This window comes from Miniopterus natalensis, chromosome 5 (genome assembly GCF_054644295.1).
Source record: "Miniopterus natalensis isolate mMinNat1 chromosome 5, mMinNat1.hap1, whole genome shotgun sequence".
Classification (NCBI taxonomy): Eukaryota; Metazoa; Chordata; class Mammalia; order Chiroptera; family Miniopteridae; genus Miniopterus; species Miniopterus natalensis.
Window position 1 is genome coordinate 86,382,749 of NC_142085.1, and position 23,234 is coordinate 86,405,982.

The window sequence follows — 23,234 nt, forward strand, 5'->3', positions numbered from 1 at the left end:
GAGTCTGTACCAGTGAAATAAAAATGTCAGGGCACGATTGTGTGGCTTCCCATCCAGGGCAAGATAGCAAACTGCTGCTTTGGGAACATCTGTTCGGAATTTCCCTTTATTTTTCTGTATGTAACCTTTGCTTTCTTTTCTCCCCCTTCCTTCCTCACGTTCCCAGGACTAACTTGTGTTTTCTGACCTCACTTCTCTCCTGTTACCTCCCAGCGAATCTTGCTGCCGCCTCTCCCTGTGTCACAGGTTGGCCCTTTCCATCACTGTCTCTCCATCCAGTCATTGTTAGAACGCACAGCTGTCATGTAGCTGATAGCTGGGGTGAGGCAAAGCCAGAATGTTGTGGGGGTTCTTCCTGGTGTCGCTTTCCCAGGGTTTGTTGAAAAAGAGCAGTCATTTTCCTCCATCTCTGCCCTGGTGAATGAAATTGACAGCTAATGAAATAGTGCCGAGCTAGATAAACAAAGCCCAGGAAAGCATCCCAAATGGCTGAATCTGTTCCTCGCCTGTTAAACCCTTCCTCCACCCACTGCAAATCTGTCTCCTATCATGCCGCCTCACAAACACTGCGAGTGCCGGGAGCAACTGCTGAGACACACTGGCACAGGTCGCCCTGGCACGTCCCTCCTCAGCGGGCTTTTCCTTCCTGCCTTCTTTGCAAAGCAGGATGGAGGTTTTCTGTGGTGAGCAGCCACATGGATTCCCTCCTTTTGTTTGCACACTGCTGGGCTCCAGCTTTGCACTTCTCTGTAGTTAGAAGGTAAGGAACTCAGCCCTGGGTGTTCAACCTAACCTCACATTTGAGAATAGAAGTGTACACCTCACACATCCCTGCCCCGCCCCCCCCAGTGCCATTATCAGTTTTCTTCTTTTCACTTGTATTCATTTCTACCTCCTTTACATCAATGTATTTATATTGAGAGAAAGAAATGAAATGTCTCTCTCTTTTTAATGGGTAATGTGCACGTAGATAGAAACAAATTTTAATCAAGCAAACCTAATGTCCATGTAGTTGGTCCTGAAATGTGTGCTGTTAAACCTTTTTTTCCTTCTAGTAAATTATCCTGCCACGCTATACTTTAGCTGCTTCCAGGATTACATCCTAGAGTGTTCTTCTTTGGTTAAGGAGAATAAACTCTTGGGTCTTCCCTGTCTAGTGGGGGCCTCCTCGGGCCTGATCTTCCCCACACACTGTGGAAGCCGGCGCAGCACCACATCAGAAGATGTAGTGCCTGTTAATTCCACTGGTCTCGCCTCCAGAGTCACCATTCATTCCAGTTTACTAACAAAGCAAAAATGTAAATAAGCCAAACTGTTTTATTTTATTTTATTGGCCAAAGGCTTTTGTCAGCTTTTTCTTCCGTGTACTGTGAGCAGCCCCAGTGTTTAAATATTAAGAAGGGCGAGCATACAGTGAGGGGTGGTAATGGGCAGGCAGGTGTTAACTGTTCATAGCCTGGTAAATATTTCGTTTATAAAACCTTCCAGTGTTCACACTGCTGAGGATAGTTCACCTGTTTGTTCTTCAGGCCTAAGGATAGGGACTGTCAGTTCCTGCACAGGTTTCCCCCGTCTTCATTTCAGCGTTTGGCATCTGTACCAAGTCCAGCTTTAGGTGCAGTCGTCACGCTCACCTGATAGCGGGACTTTTAATTATAATAAATGAGGACCAAAGGCGCAGGGCCAGGAACTCACATCGGTGTCGTGGCGGAAACCTTTGGCTCACTGGCCATTCTTTTTCAAGCTTTGTGTGCCCTGCTGTTTGCGGTGTCTCCCGTCCCGCCCCACCCCTCCCCAGACGGGCTGCGGGTTGGGGCAGCCTAGGAGCTGAGAGACTAAGGGGAGAGGCCTTTGCAGGAATCCATCAGGGGCTGATCTTTTTCTGTTCATGCCCCCTCCTCCAGAAGCCTTCCTCTGCGTCCTGCCTGGTCAGCTGCAGCGTGGCCCCCACGAGCACTGCTGCACAGCTGCGTCCCCACGGAACTGTTTCCCAGGGCCTCCCACCGTCGCAGCTCCGGGCCCCTCACTTATGCAGAATCATGCCTGGCGAGTAACTTAAGTTGCAGTCCTTTGGACAGGGTCACAGGTTTGAAGAGCCGCAGAAATGGCTTTCCCAGAGACGGTCCTCCCCTCACGAAGCCCCGGTTACTCTGTCCTAAGCCTGGTTCTCCGCAGCTTTCTCATGTCAGTGTCTGGATGGTGGGCCAGCACACCAACCAGCCATAATGCGGTTGCACCCCTCAGGGAAATCTTAGACACTAAAGGGTGAATTCCAAAAAGGGTGGCACCCAGTAGATGGAATATGGAAAATAACTCTTGGGGCAGCATCGTGGTGTATTTAGAGCTGCCCTGTGTAGGTGCCCACCCAGTCAGTCCTACCCTCTCCTCAGCATCTGAGAGCTAAGTAGTTTTCGGGAGGAGCTGATATAGCTGCACATACAAACAAGAAGATATCTGGTCAGAAAACGAGTTTTCATGCTTAATTTGACATTCAGACAAGCAGATTCTGGAAAGATGCTATAATGAGAAAGAGAAAAATGAATTGCAGCTAGGAGTTAGTCATAGGTTGGAGTGAGCAGGAAGGATTTCAGAGAGGAAATGATGGTTCCTGTCTAATTTGTCAGGATTAGTGCCTATAAAATGAACACCGGAGGGGGTGATCCAGGGCTTCTCTCACTTCTTAAAATCTGTTCCCCTGGATATTTTGAACTCTTAGGGGTCAAGCCTAACCCATCCAACAGATGTAAATTTTTCACTTTTTAATTTATTGTTGCTTAATAAAACTCAGGGTAAAATTATGAGTTTATTTCCAGATGTAAGTGGTTCTGACCCAGTGTCCTGCCATGATAACATTATTAGAGCCTAAAGTGGCATTGCACATAATGACAATTTTTTATCTGAAAGTCTGCAGTCACCATACCTGGTGATCTTTAAAACATTCATCAAGTGTTCTTTTTTGGCTTCTCCCAAAGTAGAAATCCTGCGACAGCTTGTTGTAAGGAAGACGCATGCTGCTTATTGGCAAGCTGAGCAGGAAAAAATTCTAAGACACAAAATGCCATTGATAGATCCATGTTTTTAATCCGAGGCAGCCCAGAAAACATCAGTTCAACAGTACTACACACCAGAGAACCTCAGCCAGTATTTCTCTCCCCTTACAAAGTAAAATATTTGTATGTTATAGAAAACAGGAATTGTGGATCCTTTCCAAACGGTGCTTAGCAGCACTTAGAAAAGCAGCACTATATTGTGTCTTTTAGAGAGGCAATCACAGCCCTGTGTGGTTTAGTTATTAGTCGTTAGCAACCCCCCTGACATTCAGACCAGGATCCTGGTTAGAGAAACTTGGTACCCTGGTCATGAATGTTCTGCTGTTTCCGCAGGGCAGGTTCCCCACTGCTGACCTGCAGCCAGGCCCTCGCATTTGAAGCAGCTGCCCCAGGATCCTGCACTTCTCTTCCTTTTAGAGGCCCCATGTCAGGTATTCTGACCGTTGGGGAGTGAGCATTTCTTCCTTTTCTCAAAAGCAGAGATCTCTTCAGTTCTTCCACTTTTACAAATTTCAAATTAAGCCTTTTCTGCTTCTCCTTCTCCCAGGTTCAGAAATCAGAGGTCTTTTGGATTTTCTCACAATGCACATTCCTAGTGGTTTCGCCCCCTCTTAGTTACAGCTGAGTTATGCAGTTCATCTTACACTCCCTCTCGTTTCATTTCCTTTCTTCGGCCTTCTGCACACGAACATAGGGAAAGCCTGTGTCAGCCCGGCCGCATTCTGGGCCTGGCCCTTGCTCTGTAAGACGGGGCGACTGGGTTTCCGCGGTCGCCCCAGCGGTCCACGCCCGCCTCTCCATTATTTCTTCATACTGTTCACTGAGAAGCACTTCAGACGCCCTGCCCACTGCTTGTTGGCATTTCTTGAGCTGAGTAGACTGTCTCCACTCGAAACTTGTGCTTAACTGAACGTTGTGGCTCTCGACTCAGCCGGGTGCTGCCGCCGTCGAAACGCTGTTGGATTTGAGCCGCTGTGTGTCCTGCCTTCACTGAGGGGGAGGAGTCGGGATGAAGGGTACAAACTCTTGTTGAGCACTTTTCAGCACACAAGTAAAAGTTTCCAGAATCATTTGGAAAATGGTGATGAAATAAATAGTGCTTATAGTCAAGATGTGCCCAGTGCTCATTTGCAGACTCCTGGTCGGTGGTGCTGTACTTTCTAAAGGGAATAACTAGCAGTCGTGAAAGGCACAGAACCGTCTCGCAGGGAGTGTTGTTATTACCCTGCCTTCTGGTAACCCCAGAGCCAGGATTATGATGATGTGTTGATTGATTATAGCCGTTAAGTCTCTTACTAATCAGTTTCATCACTTATTCTCAATTTACACACTTGCACCTTTGATTTCTCGTCCGTAGCAGGGTGATACGGGCTGTCATTGACGAATGAAGAGCAGAATTGGTTTCGGCATGAGACAAACGGAAAGCCGACACCAATCCTAAAATGCATTAATCTTTAATAATCCACATCTGCATGTTTGTAAATGATATAACCGGGGATTGTTAATGTTGATATTCTCCCTTCCAAACAGAAAGTGACATAGGAGTTTGTACTTGCAAACTGCATTAAATGCACACAGCTGAACGCCAAGAGTGTGACCTTGCCGAGGATGCCAGATGTGTTAATTCACTGGATGGTTGTTTTAAAGCAGCATGTTGCGCTTTGGCTACTGGATAAGTCAGGTGATTTCCTGAGGAGTCAGCTAACCCAGCTGCTCCTTCTTAATTCTCTTTATTTCATTAATTCGGCAGAGGACCTAAGGCACGCTATATGCTGCATGCATGTTCTTAGGAACTGGGGGAAATGTACTAAACATAAATGACCAAGGGCCCTGCCTTCATGGAGCTTAAATTCTCGCAGGAAAGACAGGAAATAAGTACATAGGTATATAATTTATTGTCGGGTACTGTTCGAGGGTAGAAAGGTTAGGTTGTGTCTTTCGACAGCAGTGATTAGGGTAGGTGTCTCTCAGAAATTGATGTTTGAACTGTGGTCTCAGTGAATGAGGGGCCAAAGTAAGCCATGCGAGTGTCTGGGAGAGAGGTGTCCAGGCAGAGCAAAGAGCAAGTACAAAGGCCTGAATCAGTAATGTGGTTGGTGTGTGGGCAGGGGACACCCAGGATGTCACTGGGGCTGGCTGGCGTGTGGCAAGGAGGGGAGATGGAGACACAGGGGGCTGACAGATTAGAGGGTAACCAAGGCCAGCTTACATAGGGCTTCATATGTTACGATTAGGAGTTAATGGTTTAAGTGTAATGGGAAGCCACTGGGAGGTAGAGAAGGCAGGGAATGGTGTGCTCCAATTTAGGCTTTAAAAGGCCATTCTGGCTGCCGAGTGGAGAGTATACTGTCGGGGCCAGGGAGCAAGCAGGGAGAGTGGCTGGGAGGCTCCTGAGGTAGCCTAGGGGCGGGAGGGTTGGGCACGGCTGGATGTGTGGGTAGCAGTAGTGGGGTGGAGGGTTTTGGTCCCAGAAACTGTTAAGTGGTGGGTCTGTACAGTGGAAGACAGGAAGGAGCAAGTTTTTGAAGGGGGAATCCAGAATTTGTTTTTGAACATGGTAGATTTGAGATGCCTGTCAGGTATCCAATGGGAGGTTTTGAATAGACAGCTGGGTCTGGATTCAGAGGAGACCTGGGCTAGAGAAATAGGCCTGTGAGTCATCAGGGTTCTGGATGAGATCACCTAGGGCACCTAGCCTGTGTCGTCATCACCTGGGGGGCTTGGGAGAGCCTAGATGGCTGGGCCCCACACCCAGTTTCTGATTCAGTAGGTTTGGGGTGGAGTTGGAGAATTTGCATTTCCAGCAAGTTCCTGGTTGACACCGAAGCTGCTGGTCTGGGAACTCTGGCCTGGGGAATAAGTGAAGCCAGGGTCCTCAACACTGGCTATGGAAACGTCCTGGGAAAGGGCTGGTGCTGGGTCAGCCCAGGGATGCCGACCTAGTTGGTCTGACTGGGACACTGTTCCATCCTTGAAGGCTCTCCAGGGGCTTCTCAAGTGTAACCATGGTCGGGAAAACAGAAGAATTCTGAGGACTGAACTGGACACTCAAAGACGCAGAGGCCACGAACAGGAAATGAGCAGCCAGTGGTGGGGGTGGGAAACCAGGGAGAGTGCGGTGTTCTCGAAGCCGTGCGGAGCAAGTGTCCCCAGGTGTGGGGGGGACCACGTGTCCAGCGCAGCTTCATGCCTTCCTCCAGCGGCTTGTTTGAAAGGAAGCTAGTACTCTAATAACCTTGGGTTTAGGTCATTGAAGCGTTGAGGGATAAATAGCTCTTTTGGGGGGAGGGGCAGCATGTATGGCCATTTTTCCTGAACTTTATATAAACTTTGTGGTTCAATTGAAATCGTAATGTCACAGGAAGAGAATTCCTGTGATAAAATAACTGTTACAGTCTCAGGCCTAACTCAGTAACAGAGTCCCCTATTTTCACAATTGCTCCTTTCAGTTCATTTCACACAAAACCTAAGAATCATATTTAAATAACTGCTTGAAAGTAGGCTAAAACATTTGTAGAGAGCTGTACCTCGTGTGTAGTTTTTAACGTTATATCATTGCCTTTCATGAGAAGTGGACAGAGGGAACTGGTTCAGTGTTCTGTTTTCAACTCTGCCCACCATCACTCATGCCCGAACTTCACTCCTGTGCTGAATTCCCTCTGCCTGGAATATCCACCCCACCCCTTCCCAGCCTGGCAGACTCCCACTTAGTTTTCAAGACCAAACTCTGGTGTCTTTCCCTTTGCACAGTCACACCGCTCCCTCCATGCCCGAGAGAGGCCAGCTGTCCCTCTGTGGTCCTCCACCTGGCCCAGGGGCCTCCTGGGGCAGCGAGCATGCTTCCTTTCTATCCCCAGTGCCAAGAACAGTGCCTGGCAAGTAAGAGGCACTCAGTAAATGTTGGCCAAATTAAAGAACTCACAGTTCTCTTGGAATAGACCAGAATGCAAGAAAAGAAAGTTCTAAAATTGATTACTTCTATACCTTTCCTCCCATGGGCTGGGAGCCATCTCTCTGCCTTTGTGTTTCGCAATTTATGGGATTAGTCCCTGGAAGGAGATTTCACTATGAGAGATTATTTTACTTCCTTTCCCCTTCCTTAAAAACAGAACCTGAAATAGTGGTCCTAAGATCTGTTGATCTAAACCAGGTATCGTTGTAAGTAGCCCCTGCCTGATCCCAGTCCATCACACACAGAAATTGTGCCACGTAAATGTTTGTCACAAAATTCTGGAGTTGTTTAATATCTAATATTTTTATGATCTCGTCATTTTCAAAAGATGCCTATTATTAGCTAACCCTATCTTCAAAGAAAATGGTCAGTTAAGAACAGACTGACAATAGAGAGAGTTTTGTCATTACCCAGATGATGTTCCCATTTTCTGAGTAGCCAGTGTCAGTGTTGGCTAGATGAACACGGAGTGGGGAAATCTTAGCCAGTGGCTAGACTCCGGGTGACAGCAACACGTGAACAATAGAATATGCTCCAGATATTTGACAGTGACCAGTAGAAAATAAAAACTTACTTCAAAAGCATACTTGCTGGACATTTACTTAAAATCTGAAATAAAAGAATCGGTGAATACAAGAGGCTCTGGTCTCTCAGGCTGCATCCTGCACTCTCAGGACCACCCCGCTCAGAGGCCCCTGCGGCCAGAGCTCAGCCCCAGCCCCTCTGCAGCCTGCACCTAGAGCTGTTGCTTTGCCCCCAGCCAGGCCTGCCCCTGCTGTACTTGGTTCCTAAGGGCCCACCCCCACAAGCATTGCTGCTGCCTCCCGCCTTGGGCACCCAAGTATTTTTAAGTTAAAAATAATAAAGTAATGTTGGTGTTGGCTGTACCTCTGAGAATATGGAGACTTCAGTCAGAATCCAATGCTTTAGCTTTCTGTTTCTTTGCTTTTAAAAGTTGTTTTTACCAAGAATTTAGAAGTCTAAAGTTTTATCACCAGAATAAGCTCTCAACATTTTATGTAGTTATAAATGAATTTTTAAAGCCTTTAAAAAATAGTATATTATTTTAGCACCTAAATTGACAATTCCATATCCAAACAAAATTCGTAGAAACCATGTTGCCTGCAATGCCAGTGTGCAGTCTGTGGTCCCAGATGTGTACATCCTGTGCTGCTTTTCCTCCAGTTCCGCTGTGTGCGTCCCACGCTGTGTATCTTGTCCTGCCCTCTCTCTCTCACATCCAGAAGCAGACGCGGCCGTGGGCTGGCCGCGGGCGCGTGGGCCGGAGGCGTGGCGCTCGTCCCTGCGGGCACTGTGCGCTCCGTCTGCGTGTTTCTGCTGGAGCTGCGCAGTGGCTCCAAGCGTCAGCGTGCGGCACTTGTCATAGCTGCGCGCCTTGCAGTCGAGAGTTGTCAGGACACGTTGGGACCCAGAATGAGAAATCTTGGAGAGGATGGAGGCAAGAGAAACTTTTGTCGCAGGAAGGAAGCGCCTTGGTTTAAAGGGCCTGTCTCTGTCGGCGCGGAGCAGCGGAGTGCAAAACGGGCGGCAGGCACCGCATCTAACCTCCTCGCGGGGCCCAGGCGGCAAATTGGCCCTGCTCACAGCTTCCCCCCTTGTACCGTAAGAACTGCTCATCGGATCCCTGCTGCTGCAACTGTGGTTAGTTATTAACAGAATAAAAGCAGGTTTCTTCAAAAGAACGGGTGGGGAAACGACTGTACAGAATTGCAAGGTTGGGCGAATCTTAAATGCACAGCAGTTGGCTTTCCCCTTATCCTGAATTATGCGATGAATACAAGTCTTTCATCTGTCACTATACCCGTTTCTTCAGAAGGCAGCCAAATATTAAGCTTCTCAAACAAAAAAGGACTCTCAGAGGAGAAATATTGAGGAGGAATAAGAATAGGTTAGAGTGGGGTAAAATTAGGTTCTGTTTTTGTTAATTTGTCCTAGCGAGAGAAATCTAAACGCCTGCTCTGTTTGGAGTCCCCCTCCCCTGCGTCTCTCCTCGCATCGGAGCCGGGATTAGAACAGGGTTAGCTGGTGGCTGTGCTGCAGGAGCGGAGCCCGCACCCCGCCGCCCTCTCCTAGGGGACAGCGCTGTGGACAGTGTTCCTGGTGGAGGACAGGTGAGCTGTGGTGCATCCAGACGTACATGCACTTACTTCCTCCACCCCAAAGGGATGTTCCTGTGCCCCAGAGACCTCCGGATGGTACACCTGAGCTTAAAGCTGTTGGAAATGGTGTGTATTTATTGGAAGGCTGAATAGAGCAGGTGCTCGGTATAATAGTTGTGCCTCGTGCGTCTCCGGCACTGATCAGGGAGAACTCCTGAGAGCCTCAGTCCCAAAGATGAAGGCTGCTCCTGCTTCCAAGCAAAGTACACTTTTAGTCATGTCACCCATTTCCTCTTCACATCTTCACACTCGGAGTTAACTGACTTTCCCTGAAGTTTTGTCTTCTATTTGGTGGCCAGTGTTTCACAAAGGAACTGTTTCTGTTCACGTCGGCAGAGCCACTGGGAGGTAAAGAACATCTAAAGTGAGTGGAGCTGGGTGAGGGCGGCCGGCCAGGCGGAGCCACGTGGTGCAGCAACTCCAGCTACTGGTCTAGTTCACAGGAATTCACAGGCCCAGTGTTTCTAACAATAGGCCTGTCAAGGAATTTATGAGTAAGACCCAAATCTTCATCACAAACACCTAATGATCCCCCAGTACCCTAAGGATATCCTTATTGAGGGAGATTGGCCAACAAAACTGTCCAGGTTTCTGTGGTCTGACACGTCGTTTCATGTTAATTTTAAGCCAATCCTTTCGCATTGCTAATGGAGGACTATCTTTGGGCCATTGCCTTGTGCATAGTAAGTACTCAGTGGTTTTTTACTTCGTTTTTTACCTTCAAGGAAAACCATCTGCATTTTCTGTGAGAACTTGTAAGACAAATAAATGTGCAGCCCAGATGTCCTCGCTTCATGCACCTTTGCCCCAAGCCGGCGAACACAGTCAGGTTGGAGGAGGAGCGTGGGCCCCTGGGAGTAGTCAGCACCAGGGGATGTCCGCCCCAGACGCCAGATGGGCGTGCTCACTGCTTCGTCCTCGGTACCTAACTGCAGACTAGGTTAGCTGGTTTCTTAGCTGCAACAGCGTGAAGGGAAGAAATGCTTTTTCTCTGGCCACTACAACATCTGAAACATGGGGCTTCTGGGTATTTCTTTGCCTGTTAGTATTACGTAGAAACCGTGCAGTATTGTGTACAGGGATAAGGGGTTGGTTCGCCAGGGGCTCTTGCAGCTCAGAGTTGGTGTTTCTGTTCTTACTCAGTTCCTGTCGTTCCATGCTTTAGCAACTCAGAGAGGAATTAACCCAGGGGCGTGTGGCCCAGTAAAGAATTAGTGTGGAAATGCTGTTCATCGCATGTTTACCCTCTGCTACCCAACACAGCAGCATTAGAGTGTAGCTTGCATGGTGGCGTCTGATCAGTAGTTCTGACGTGTTTGATCTGGTCTGTCCAAAAAAAAGTTGGGAGAAATAAAACAAAGTAATTCCTCAGTGAAAGATTTACCCTCTAAACACCCTTGCCACTTAAGCCTTAGGACTGTGCCAGCATTGAGTGCTGAAGAGCCCAGGGCAGCCTGCACTACGCCAGGCCAGACTGGGAGAGGACGAGACCCAGCTCCCCTGCTGGTGGCCGTTTCGGCCCTTTGTTAGGTATGGGGGGAGTGTGTGGGTTTATGTCATAAATACCATTTGATATTTATTGACTTCTTGAGCACGTGTCCCTGAGTGCTTCTTTACTGACATCACTTAGAATAGGGCACAGCCAACTACCACCTCTGGGCTAAAATCCAGCTTGTCACCTGTCTTTATAAATAAAGTTTTATTCATGCTCTTTCATTCACACATGGTTTGTGACTGCTTTTGCACCACAGCGTCTGAGTTGAATAGTTGCAACAGAAAACATACAGCCTGTGAAGCTTAGAATTTTTACTATCTTGCAGTTTACTGAAAGGGTTTGCCTTTCCTGATCTAAAATAATAAGGTAAAACTATGTAGTTACTGATAACTTATACAGGTTTAATTAGCTCTTCGTCTGGGATCGGTTTCTAGAGTAACTAGCCACACATTTATTCAACAAATATTTATTGAATGCTTTCTCTATGTCTAGTTCAGGGGCTGTAGCAGGAAACAATACAGACTTTCTCTGTACTAGGGGAATTTACATGTTAGTGAGATGAGACAAACAATAGAGAAGTAAAGTAAGAACTATGGGGAGTGTTAAGACTGTGCTGCCTGTAAGAAACATAGACGTGTACCTGTTAGTACTCACTGCCCCACCGTCTTGCTCTGTGAAGTATACCAAGCTAGAGTATATTCATGTCTCAGTTCATCCACTATAAGTTAGACATTACTGGATGTGTGCTAATTTACCAAAAATGTACATAATAGCCTGTTTATACCCAATTCTGTTGTATACTAAAATCCCAATGTTTTGTTAATAAAGATATTTAGTTTGATTATCTTGATCCAGTTCTTAAAGGCTATTTTTAGTTAGAAAAATTTTCTTCAAAACATACCATAGTGTAAAAATTAAAAAGAAAGTTTTATAAAACAAAATCCGACAGTACATTAAGAAAATGATGTACCATGGGGTAAGTGAGATTTACTCCAGGAATGCAAGATTGGTTCAATATAAAAAAGCTCCATTAATATTATATACTACATAAGTAGATTTAGGGGAAAATATCATCAATCTTTAATAAAATTTAATACCCAATCATGATTAAAACACTCAAGGAAATAGTAGTGAAGGGATACTTTCTACCATAGTAAAATGTATATGCTTTAGTTTTAAAGCCAGTATCTTATGTAGTAGAAAATTATTAGAGACATTTCCACTAACACACAAACAAGGCAAGAATGATCACTATCTCCACTGCTGTGCAACAATGTTCTAGAGATGTTGACCAGTGCAGTTAGACAGGAAAACTCAAAAGGCATAAAAATTAGCATAGAAGAAATAAAACTCTATATTTACAGTTTATGTAATAGTAAACCCAGTAAACTCCAGAGAATTAATGATACATTTAATCCAAACTGTAAAGGAATTCAGTGCAGTGGCAGCAAGACATATAATTAACATATAAAAAGCAATAGCTTTCCTCTGCTTAAGCGATAAACACTTGAAAGACATACTAGTAGGGAAAATCCCATTTGTAATAGCAACAAAGATGATTACATGCTTAGGAGTAAACTTAACATAAAACGCCCAAAACTTCTAAGTACCTGAGAGAAGCCAAAGACTTGAACAAATGGAAGGTGTCTGTTCTTGAAAGGGATGAACCGAAAAGCCATCAGTTCTCCTTAAGCTAATTTATAGCATCAGTGTATCGCACGTGTACATATAATCCCAGTGGAAATGTTAATAAGCCATCTTTTATGGCTACACAAGTTGACACTAAAGTTCATATGGAAGAAACAAACATTCTGGGAAACACTGAAAAGGAAAAAGGAGCTAGCCTAATGACATCAAATCACCCTTAAGAGTAGATCTTAAAAGTTCTCATCACACAGTATCAAGCTGAATCCATTTCATGCCACACACAGATATGAACTCCCAGTAGATAAGATGAAACCATGCATATACTTGAAAACTGGAGTAAATTTATCTTTAACCTCTTGCAGAAAAGAGCTAAGTATGACTCAAAATACAGAGGCAATAAAAATAAAGACTAATAAATTTGACTACTTTTTAAAAATTTTTATTACTAAATATAGCATAGCAAAATCTAAAGACAAGTGACAAACTAGGAGAAAACAACTTGTACCACTAACATTCCTAATATAAAGAATTCTTTAAAATTTCAGGACAAGGGACTAAAAACCCAGATTGAAAAATGGTGGAAAGACGTGGACAGTTCATCGGAAGAGATATAAAAATAGCCCTCAGACATGAAAGAGTGGTCAAAGTCACTCAGAATTAGAGGAATGCAAATTCAAAAATATCAGGTACCATCTCTCACATATAAAGACGGGTCAAAACATTGCTGATGAGAATGTGAATTCCTCAGAGCTTCTTGGAGGGACATTTGGAAATGCATAACCTTTTGACACAGTAATCCCACTTCAGTGAATTTGCCCTGAAGATGGACTTCCAACAATACAAAAATACACATGCAAGAGATTGGAAACCACTTCAGTGCCCGGCCATGGGAGAGTGGCAGGCAGACTAGGGAACACTCCCACGAAGGAGCATGTAGACCTCCGTAAAGAGGGGAATGCTATAAACTGGTAGAAGTACTTCCCAGGACGTGCTGCTAAGTGAAGGATCTGCTGCCCTTTTTGGAACGAAGACAGTATAAAAGAATATGCAAATATCTTCTCCTTCATACAAAAAAATACAGAGGGAAGATAAACCGAAATCAAAGGGGATTGGTTATTTGTAGAGGGTGGGTCGAGAAGGGGCAGAAAGGAGGAGACATGGGAATAGTGGGGGAGGAAGGAAGTGACTCTTCTACAGACATCTTCGTGCTGAAAGCTGGCTCAGCCATGGAAGTATTTTGCATGTCCCCAAATACCAAAACAAAGCCAGGTAGGAGGTGGACGGAACTCAGTGGAGCTCTAGCAGTCGGCTCTGCTTTTTCACAAGGATATAGGTTAGCAGTCCTGACACTACTTTGTATATATAATAAAATTTAACAAGTAAGTTGTCATGGAAAATGAGAACTTCTCCATTGGAGAAGGGAGCTATAAACAAGGAAGAGAGATCTAAAATGTACTCTCCAGTTCTGGTTTGGAATTAGAGGTGTTTGCATAGCCTCATGGTCACACACACACACAGTTACATACTGACATGCAGATGCGTGTGTGTGCGGGTTAGTATATATGCATAGATTTCCTGCCTGTTCATGGAGAGGGTCTAGAAGTAATAACACCCCAGGAATAATGAGCAGAGCTAGTGCCTAGGTCTTAGTCTCTGAAGCCATTCTCTGGTACAAAGAATCATGGCTTCTAGGAAAAGTGGTTGATTATAGGGTTGGGGCAGGAAAAGTAGAATATGAGCCTGAAGCATCTCATGGTTCCGAAAAATAAGGATTCGAAAGAGCTTCTAATGGCCAAAGCTGGGACAATTTGAGCAGCAAAATAATGTCATGTTGGATTTGAATCCATAGAATAAAATAAATACCCACGAGTGTATTAGTTTTTTGCTTTTGTGACATTACCACAAACTTAGCAGCTTAAAACAATACCTACTTATCCCATAGTTTCCATGGCCAGGAGCCTAGGCACAGCTTAGCCGGGCCCTCTGCTCAGGGCCTAGGAGACTGCGAAGTGTTGCATGCTGTCTGTTCGCACTTGGAGGCTCAGCTGGGGAAGAATCTGCTTCCAGCCTCTTTCAGGTCACTGGTGAAACTCATTCCTGGGATTGTAGAAACCAGGCCCTCGGGTTCTGGAAGCTACCTATTCTTGCCGTGTGGCTCAGGTCACATCACAGAAGCCTCCTTCTTCAAGGTCATCAGGAGCATATCAGAGAAGGCCAAGGTCCTCTTGTAACGTCAGGCCTACCCAGGGTCGCCTCCCTCTTGATTATTTCAAAGTCAAGCGATTCAGGACTTGACACCTGCAAAATCTCTTTAACTTGGCCGTATAACAATTTTAGACATGTAACAGTGTTTTAGTGGAACAAAGACATTAAGTGGAAAATTGGTGAAATTCAAATAAGATTAAGGAGAAATAACAGCTAAATGCAATATTTCGTCATTTTTGTTATTTATTTAGTTAGAAGCCAAAGGTTCTGCCCTCTGTAAGGAGGTGGGGATTACACAGGAGTGTGCCTCACTGATAGTCATTCTATAGCGTGTCTGTCACAGCGAGTTCATACAGATGGAAATAGTCTAACATAAACAATAGCAAAGGAGGAAGAGGAGCTGGCTTTGCCTCTCAACAGCCTGGAAGGAAAGACTCGCCTGGCAGACACTGCTCTAATGAATGTTGCAGACAAGACTCTCTAATGGATGCAGAAGTTGGTGGGTGCACGTTGGAGGGGACACAGGATCGGCACAGTCTCAAATATCTGCCTAAGATATTGCCACCTACAAAGGACAAAGTAGTGACTGTGTTGGGGGAACTTGAACCCTTAGGGTAAACTGAGGATGAGAAGGACGTGACATTTTTGTGGTACACTTCGCAAAACGCGTAACCACATTTAAATCATGGAAAACTAGCGGACAGAACCAAACTGGGGAGCCTTCTACCAACTACCTGGTCAGGATCCCTCTTCAAGAGTCAAGGTCATAGAATAAAGGAAAGACGGGCCTTGGGTGACTGGAGGAGACTAAGAAACAACAACTAAGTGCAATGTGAGGTCCTGGAGTGGAGAAAAGACATTAAGTGGGAAATTGGTGAAATTCAAATAAGGACTTTAGTTAACAATATCATACCGTTAAGTTCGTCGTGATAATGTAATTATGGTTACACACGATAAGGACACTGGAGGCCATGGGCTAAGGGATATAAGAGAACTCCCTGTCCTGTTTTTATAAGTTTTCTCTAAGTCTAAAACTAAGTTTTTTTAAATAAAAATTCATAGTATAGACTTGTTTTGAGAGTCAAAAGTAAAACATGAAAGTCAGCAAAAAGTACAAATCCAAGTGACTTACTGATGTTTCATTTTCAGTTTGTGCAAAACCTTGCACACTGCTGTATATGCATGGCCATTGGAGAACAGGAAAATCAGTTTTTCTAAAAAATCAAAGTACAGGCCTGTGCTGAGAGTCAACAGTAGAAAGTAAGTGGTCATTGGAGAACGAATACGTAGGTGTAAAGTGGTGAAATTTGCTCCATCACACAGCATGGGTTTCTCCCGTTGTGGTTTTTCCCGTTGTGCTTAACATCTTTACAGACATAGACGCGGGAAGCATGGGCTTTCTTTAACTGTTTCGGTATTAGAGCCTCCTCATAAAGTTGGTTTGTTCGCTGTGCGTGGCAATATTCCCTTTTAAAATAATTACCAAACTTTGTTACTTATGCCAAACATATGTCATATAAAAACCCACGGTTTCGGAAGTGTTTGCTTGATTCGGTTGGTGCAAAGGGCCCTGAGTCGTCTCCTTCACATGGAAGGTGGACACAAATGAATCTTCAGTATCGTGTTTCTCTGACTCATCAACCGCTCTGACTGGCCTGTATCTACGCTTATGGAAAATGAAGTGATTTCTTAGGAACTATGGAACTTTCATGGAAAGATGGGGGTAAAAGCAAATGGGGACTTTGAAACAGTTTGGGCCAATGTGTCTTTACCACGAATGGTTCTTGTTTGTTTCTTTAAAGAAGGGATTTAGTAAATGAGTTTTCTCATGGCTCTGAAGAGATGCCTATCTTAGAACTGTCCAGCAACCAGTAGCACCATGTGGATATGGCAGGATTTGGTGGAGTCATGACCTGGGTTTCTAACAGCCTTTCTCATTTCGGTTGAATTGTCTGTAAGAGCAGTGCCTTGGGCGTGCACAGCGTAAGGGGCGGTGTCCTCTGTTAACGTAGAATCCCTGTTTGTTTTCACTGTCCTGAGTCTCTGCACCCAGCCTGTTGCGCAGAAACAGTTATTACAATGTGAGCACTTACCGTCCCAGTGCAGCCGTTTTACGTCAGGCTTTGGCTGCAGAGTGCTTTCCGTTTCTAAATGGACTCTAGATTGGGGCCTTGGGGCATTTCATAGGGAGCACATGACCCGGAGCAGACACATGGCAACTTCTGTGTGTCTATAGCCAAGTTGGTGACCAGAGATTACCCTTGAAATTGTTTCATCCAGAATGTGAAGTGTTTTTACTTTACCTTTAATTAGTTGGTATTAATGCTAATTTACTACACATGCCTAACAGTAAGTGGATGGTCCAGCTCTGCACTTTGTCTAGGTCGCTCATACTTCTAGTTTGGCTCTGACTTAGGAGGGGTAACTCGCGGTGGTCCCAGCAGCGTTTCTCAGTGGCAGTAAATTCAGGTCTCGGTTTTCACTTTAGCTGAGGACAAGAGGGGCAGCTGAACCCAGAAGCGCTGAGAACTACGTTCCTAAGTTGTACATTCTTTTCTGAAAGTAAGAAGCCTAAACTCCTAAACACAATTTGAGAATTTATGGTTATATTTTAACAGTTGTTTCTAGCTATTATCTAAATGGAAGATCATTTCCCTGCCTCTCTGGCTGTCACAGATACAACTGTTACTAGAATTAGCGATCCTCAGAGACTCTGGGACCCTGGTCTGGACTGCCTGGTGCGGTGATGCAGACACGGCAGGGTTGTGGCTCCCTGTGAACCCAGGCTCTGCGCCCTGACCTTCACCAGGGTCACTGGTGGTGATCTCAGTATGTTCATTTCCTTCTCTGCTCACCTGTGTTCCTTTTCAGCACTGTCCACAGCTGTGGAGGGGACGGTTCTGTGGTGTCAAAGCCGCTGTGAGCTTGATCTGGCAAGATCACGACTCCGTACCAGCGAGATGCATACATATGTCTATTTCTGTCTTTCCCGTTTATTTTAGCAGAGGGGAGGAGGTTAGAAGATAAAGCAGCGTGGGCCTCATGCCACACGAGCTCATGCCTTGAGACTGTGCTAAGCTCAACTGCCTTTTCCATTCTACATTTTTAGCCTTAGAAATGCATCCAAACCCAAACCTCTGAGCCAGAAAGTGAGTTGAGATCGTCAAGTACCTCTGATGAGTCTTAAATTTAAAAATCCTGTCTCCCGCCTTCACATGACTCATTGTCTCTTCTTAATTAATAAAATAATTAGTATTTTTTTCTTTAATTCATATTCTTAGATTAAGGGCCATTAAGTAACAGATTTATTAAATATTTGTTATGCTAATGGAGGGATTAAAGGAGTAAAAGACATGAGTCCTCTGTTGAGGAGCTTTATTATAGTTTGAAAAGACAAACATCACACGTTAATTAAATGGAAATCAAGTAGGTGCTGAATAGATGCTGTTGCTTTATTAGCCATGAAGATCAAGAGAGATGCAGAATCGAATTCCCTTCTCTAGTGAGAAGGAAATACAGCATATTTCGTAGTCCTATGTATTATGTTTTTAATGGAGATCTTCTTGTAAGTTTATGTTAAGTCTCTTATTAATCATAAAGGTTTTTAAGACAGTGGTTACTATTACTACACTGAATAAATACTAACAATGACAAGTTGTGGGCCACTATCATGCCTGCCCACTAACAGACTAGTTTAGACTCGGGGGTGAGTTCAGTTCAGCAGGCTTGGATTGTGTTAAGTGCAGTGAAGAAGCGTGTGCCAGGAGGTTGCAGCCACTAATTGATTTGTCTGTGAGTTTGGGAACTCATCCAGTAAAAATTGAACTTTTCTAGAGGTCATTTGCTAAATATGTTTATGCATGTTTCCTCTTTGTTTTACACACAGGAGGGGTGAAATATCATGCTTTTTGAGCTCTGTCTTTTTCCATGTGGGGGGGGCATGCCTTTTGTGATCATAAAGATGAAATAAATATGTAACTGTGTGTTGGTTTTGCACAATTGCAGCATTAATGCAAAGGGTCCTCATCCTCCTTCCCCTCCTGTGTTTTACAGGCAGTCAGATGCCCCCTCAGCCACCCGGGAGCCAGGCAGAGTCGAGTTCCCATCCTGCCCTGAGCCAGTCACCAATGCCACAGGAGAGAGGTTGGTCTTCAAGTTCATATCTTCCATACCTTTGCCTTTTGAGTACATTCGGCTTCTGTGAATTTACTTACCTGTTTATATCCTTGTAAATAATTTTAAAGGGCATTGTTTCCTCATCAGATGAACGAAATAAGTGAGAACCTACATGTAACAACAAATACAGATAAAAAAGGATGCTTTCTTGCAGATGGGGTGGAATTTTACCAAAGCACAGTTCAAGATTCAAAGCGTATGTGTGTGTGTCTAGTAGCAGCATGAAGCAGTTTATCCAGGACTGTAGTCTGACATTTGAGCTAGCTGTGTAACAATGACTGTTAGCTATTCAGTTCGGCAGTGGTTCTAATGAGTAAAATGTTAGAGTGTGTGTGTGTTTATCTGATTTGATCAGTTATTGGTTCCATGATATTTAATACTAAAACTTTAAACACATAGTAAGACCTTGTATTATAAAATTACCAGATCTTAGAGCTGGAGTCACCTTGAAAGATCATGGAGTCCACTCACCTCAATTTATAGGTAAAGGAAGTGAGGGCCTTAGAGGATCTTCCTATGACATCCTCTTTTTGAGAGGCTGGTTAGTGCCAGAGCCAGAAAAAGAACTTTCCTGAAGCACTTGAACATTCAGGTTGTCTCGTAGGCAACCCCCTTGACCATTAGCTCAGTTCTGCGTGTTGACCTCCATATAGTACTCCCTTTGGCCTTCATTTGTTGACCTCTGTCTGTTTTTCTTCCCTCAGTAGTGAAACTACTTTTGGTGGTGGTGGTGCATTGATTTTATCCAGATTAGTGGAGACGGGGGTTCCCAAGCCTACAGCACGTCTGATGCTGGGCCCAGTCACTCCCGCTGCCTGTGAGTCAGGCTTGCCCCTCCCGCCCCACAGAAGGTCCCGCCTTCCTTCAGGCCCCTTCCTTTCTCACACTCGCCCACAGGACAGACGTCAGGAGCTAATATTTAAAGGTTCCTGACCCCTAATGTTTACACTTATTTCCATATGAGTTATACAGGTGATGATTTGCTACTAATTAGATTATAAGGTTCAGTTATTTTACATTTAGAAACTCAGTAGCATGTTGCTTAGAAAGTAATGCCAGTGAAAAGATGGGTTAGCCTTATCTACACATCACTTGTGTTGAAATGACTGGTAGGAATAAAGTGAAATTTTCATTTTCTAATGCCTTTGCATATTTAAGTTTTTTATTATCATTTAGTGTATAGTTAATACTTTCATTTCCTTATCAAGGTACTGCAGTATGTTTTAATAATGGAGTAGTGATGGTTTCCATGCTTTGGGGTGCACAGGAATCTCCTGGAGAACAGGTCCCTGGTTCAGTGGGTCTGAGGTGGGACACTCGACCCGTGTTCCTGACAGGTTCCAGGTGTTGCCGCTGCTGCTGCTCCGGGGACTGTGCTTTGGGAACCGCTGCTCTCTAACGATACTGTCATATATTTTCGTAATTGTGCGATGTGTGCATTTGTTGCTTGAAACTTCCCGCTGGGGCTTCCTATAAATCATGCTCGCATCTCACATCCTCTCTATTATTGTTTGTTTTGTGTTAATACCAAATCCGTCACTACTCGCCTGGAAGACATTACAGACGTTCAGGGAAAGCGCACCAAGGCCAAGCGGGGCGTGCTCTCCCCACGCTCGTTTCTTGGCCACGGGCTGCACCTACTCTGTTCCCAGGGCGGGGAGGAGAGAAAAGCATCCTGCACTGAGCCTGCTCAGGCCAGACCCAAGCTGGGACGGAGACATTCGTTATTTCACTTAACCCTGCTGTAGCCCTGCCGCATCATTCCCACGAGGAGAACCCTTTTTTGTGTATTAAAGGGCAAGCGGCACCTTATTTGAAAGTACTAAATTCTAACCTTTGTCTCTAAGATCTAAGGAGAAACCCCTCCAAGATCCTTCAACAGTGCCTTCCCCAACCCTTTCCAACTGAGAGGTGTTTAAGAAATTTGAAAATGTACAAAACCAAATGTCATGGGCGACACAAAAGTGAGGAAATGTAGTTAAATTAAACTTTTAACTCAGATGAATATATTAGCAATGCAGAAGAGTTTCCCTCTGATGTCACTGTGTGGAAACTTCTAGGTTGATGTATCTATTATTTCTTTTCTTCTGATTATTATGTATAGTGTAGTTTTGGTAACTGATAATGGAGACATAACAATCTGAGTTGTTACAATAACCATTTCCTTCAAATAGCAAATAGAAATCTTATAATTTGCTAAATCTAAATTTATTTTCATGAACATGTTCCCCAGACTTTCTCTGAAAGACTGTGCTGGGGACATTATGTGCATCTCTTGTGTGCCTTGCATTGGTAGAAATCCCCCGAAGGGGAAAACTTCCTATTTCAGAATGACTATTGGATGATGTTTTGCCATGTAGGAGTTAAATTTCCTTAAAAACTGGGTAGCAGGCTATATGCCTGAAACTAATGCAGAATGCTGTTGAATGTAGACTGTAATTGGGAGGGGCAGAAGCTGCCAAACAACAGGGTTATAGCATTTCCATGTATATTTTTACAGTGAAAAAAATGTTGAATAGCAAGAATTTTTTTAAATTGCTTTGTTATTTGTTAGAATCTAGGAAGAAATGTTAGCTCCTAATGACATTTGATCAGGTATTTTAATGGCAAATGACACAGTCATTTTAATGCTTTGATACAATAATGCAAACACTTTCTTGCTTATTTACCATCATGTGTACCAGCAGTGTGCACAGTGCAAAGTCAGTCTCAGAAAGCACTTGTTAGAAAATCCCCCAGTGCTGACTCTCATGTTTTGGGATGTAATTTAACTTAATTAATACCTTTACAATTATATATCCACCCCACCCCCCCATTTAAGAAAATGATGAAAGAAGCAGAGAGGAAGAAACATATTGGTGAGTTAACACGTTATGAAAAAAAATGTATTGCTCCTCAGACCCCGGAGATCTTGACAAACAAGATGAGAACATACCTTTGGTACTGCTGAGCTCTAAAATAACCAAACTGAACAGTTCTTTTTATACTCACTTTGTTTTAATAATAAGATTGAGTAAGATTCCACAATTATATACATTTTTTTTTAATGGCAGAGAATCTAGAAACTCGCTTGTCCACAAACACTTGCACAGAGCAAGAGATGCAGCCTGCGCTTGGAGGAGCGGTTTCCTGGTCCTCCCCAAAGTCCCCCTGGGGGACAGCAGTGCTGACGTGCTACCCCGAGCCTCAGTTCCTCCTGGCTCAAGGAGCTGTGTTGTCATTTCTTCCCACTTGTCCTTGTGTCCCCACTCAGGAAGAACGTATATTTATTTATTAAATATATCTTTGTTGATTTCACAGAGAAGAAGGGAGAGGGAGAGAGAAACATCAGTGATGACAAAGTCCTCATTGATCGGCTGCCTCCTGCATGCCCCCGACTGGGATTCAAAATGCCACCTCCTGGATCCCAGGTCGATGCTCAACCACCAAGCCACGCCCGGCCGGGCAGGAAGAACATTTATTTTAAAATTATGTACTCTGTTTAGGAGAATTTTGCCCACCTGAGTCCGCCCCAGGATCTGGACCACACTGGCCACTGCAAGGCCATGACCTCTTTCAAGGCTGAGAGCAGAGGCAGTGCACCGGCCCGGTCCCCAGAGCAGGGCGCTCATGGCCGCCAGCCCCCAGCCCCACTCCCCACCCCGTCTCCAGTTCAGTGACCTCCTCATGCAGTGGATCTGGTGTTGAGTTTGTCAAAGGACATGAGTCACAAATCCATTTCCCCACATTATATATAGGTGAAAATAGCTGAGTTCCTGTAGTTTTATATTTTCCATCTATAAAAGTATATGTGCAAGTAAATATGGATGTGGCCATCATGGGTGACAAAGAGCAGGGAAGTGCTTTGGGTATTTATTGCCTCTTTCTGTAGTATTGTCTTCTCTATACTGTTATCTACTTTCCAACGTAAAGCTTGGTTTGCACTCTCCTGTCTGCATTTTATGTGATTCTGGAACTGCCTACTAACTGAACAAAGAAAATTAGCTCAAATTCTTTAGGGAAAAAGGACAGGACTTTGGTTCAGGATCCTGTGACACATTTACCATTGGTTTCTATTTTAAAACAAACCTTTCTAGACCTCATAGAATGACATAAAGAATTGCTGTTGTAGCATCTCACCGAAGAAACCGAGTATAAATCATGCCACCTAAGTGTTGCATAACCCTAACCCTGAGTAAATGTTACAAGAACGTTGTGGCTAACAGGTTTAGATTAGTTCTGTCCTTATTTCTTAATCTAACACATATTTCTTAAAAAGTGAAAAGAGCAGTAGGAAACGGCTTGTGGCTGTGTTGTTCTGTTTTCCAAGAGGTTTTGGAGGGAATATGGACGAGTCATTGGAGTAGATAAATAAGTATAATTATTATTAACATCAAAATGATCCCATTTTTAACCCCTGTAAAGTGCTAAGCTTAATGAAACTAGCGAATGCCCTTCTAGTTTATTGGATTAGCAATTAGGTGAAACCATTTCAAGAAGGCTTATTTACTTGGACAGATGTAGAGAGGTCAGAATTAATTTTTTGAAAA

General features: G+C 44.3%; 1 protein-coding gene across 3 annotated transcripts in view; it reads left to right on the forward strand.

Annotated features, from left to right (window-relative positions):
- The window catches only part of ARID1B (AT-rich interaction domain 1B), a 346,830-nt gene that overhangs the window by 247,656 nt on the left and 75,940 nt on the right, over positions 1–23,234 (forward strand). For all 3 annotated transcript variants that reach the window (XM_087817708.1, XM_087817709.1, XM_087817710.1), the window contains exon 6: positions 18,583–18,672. In XM_087817708.1, the coding sequence (XP_087673834.1) occupies positions 18,583–18,672 (90 nt within the window). The remainder of the gene's footprint in view (positions 1–18,582; positions 18,673–23,234) is intronic.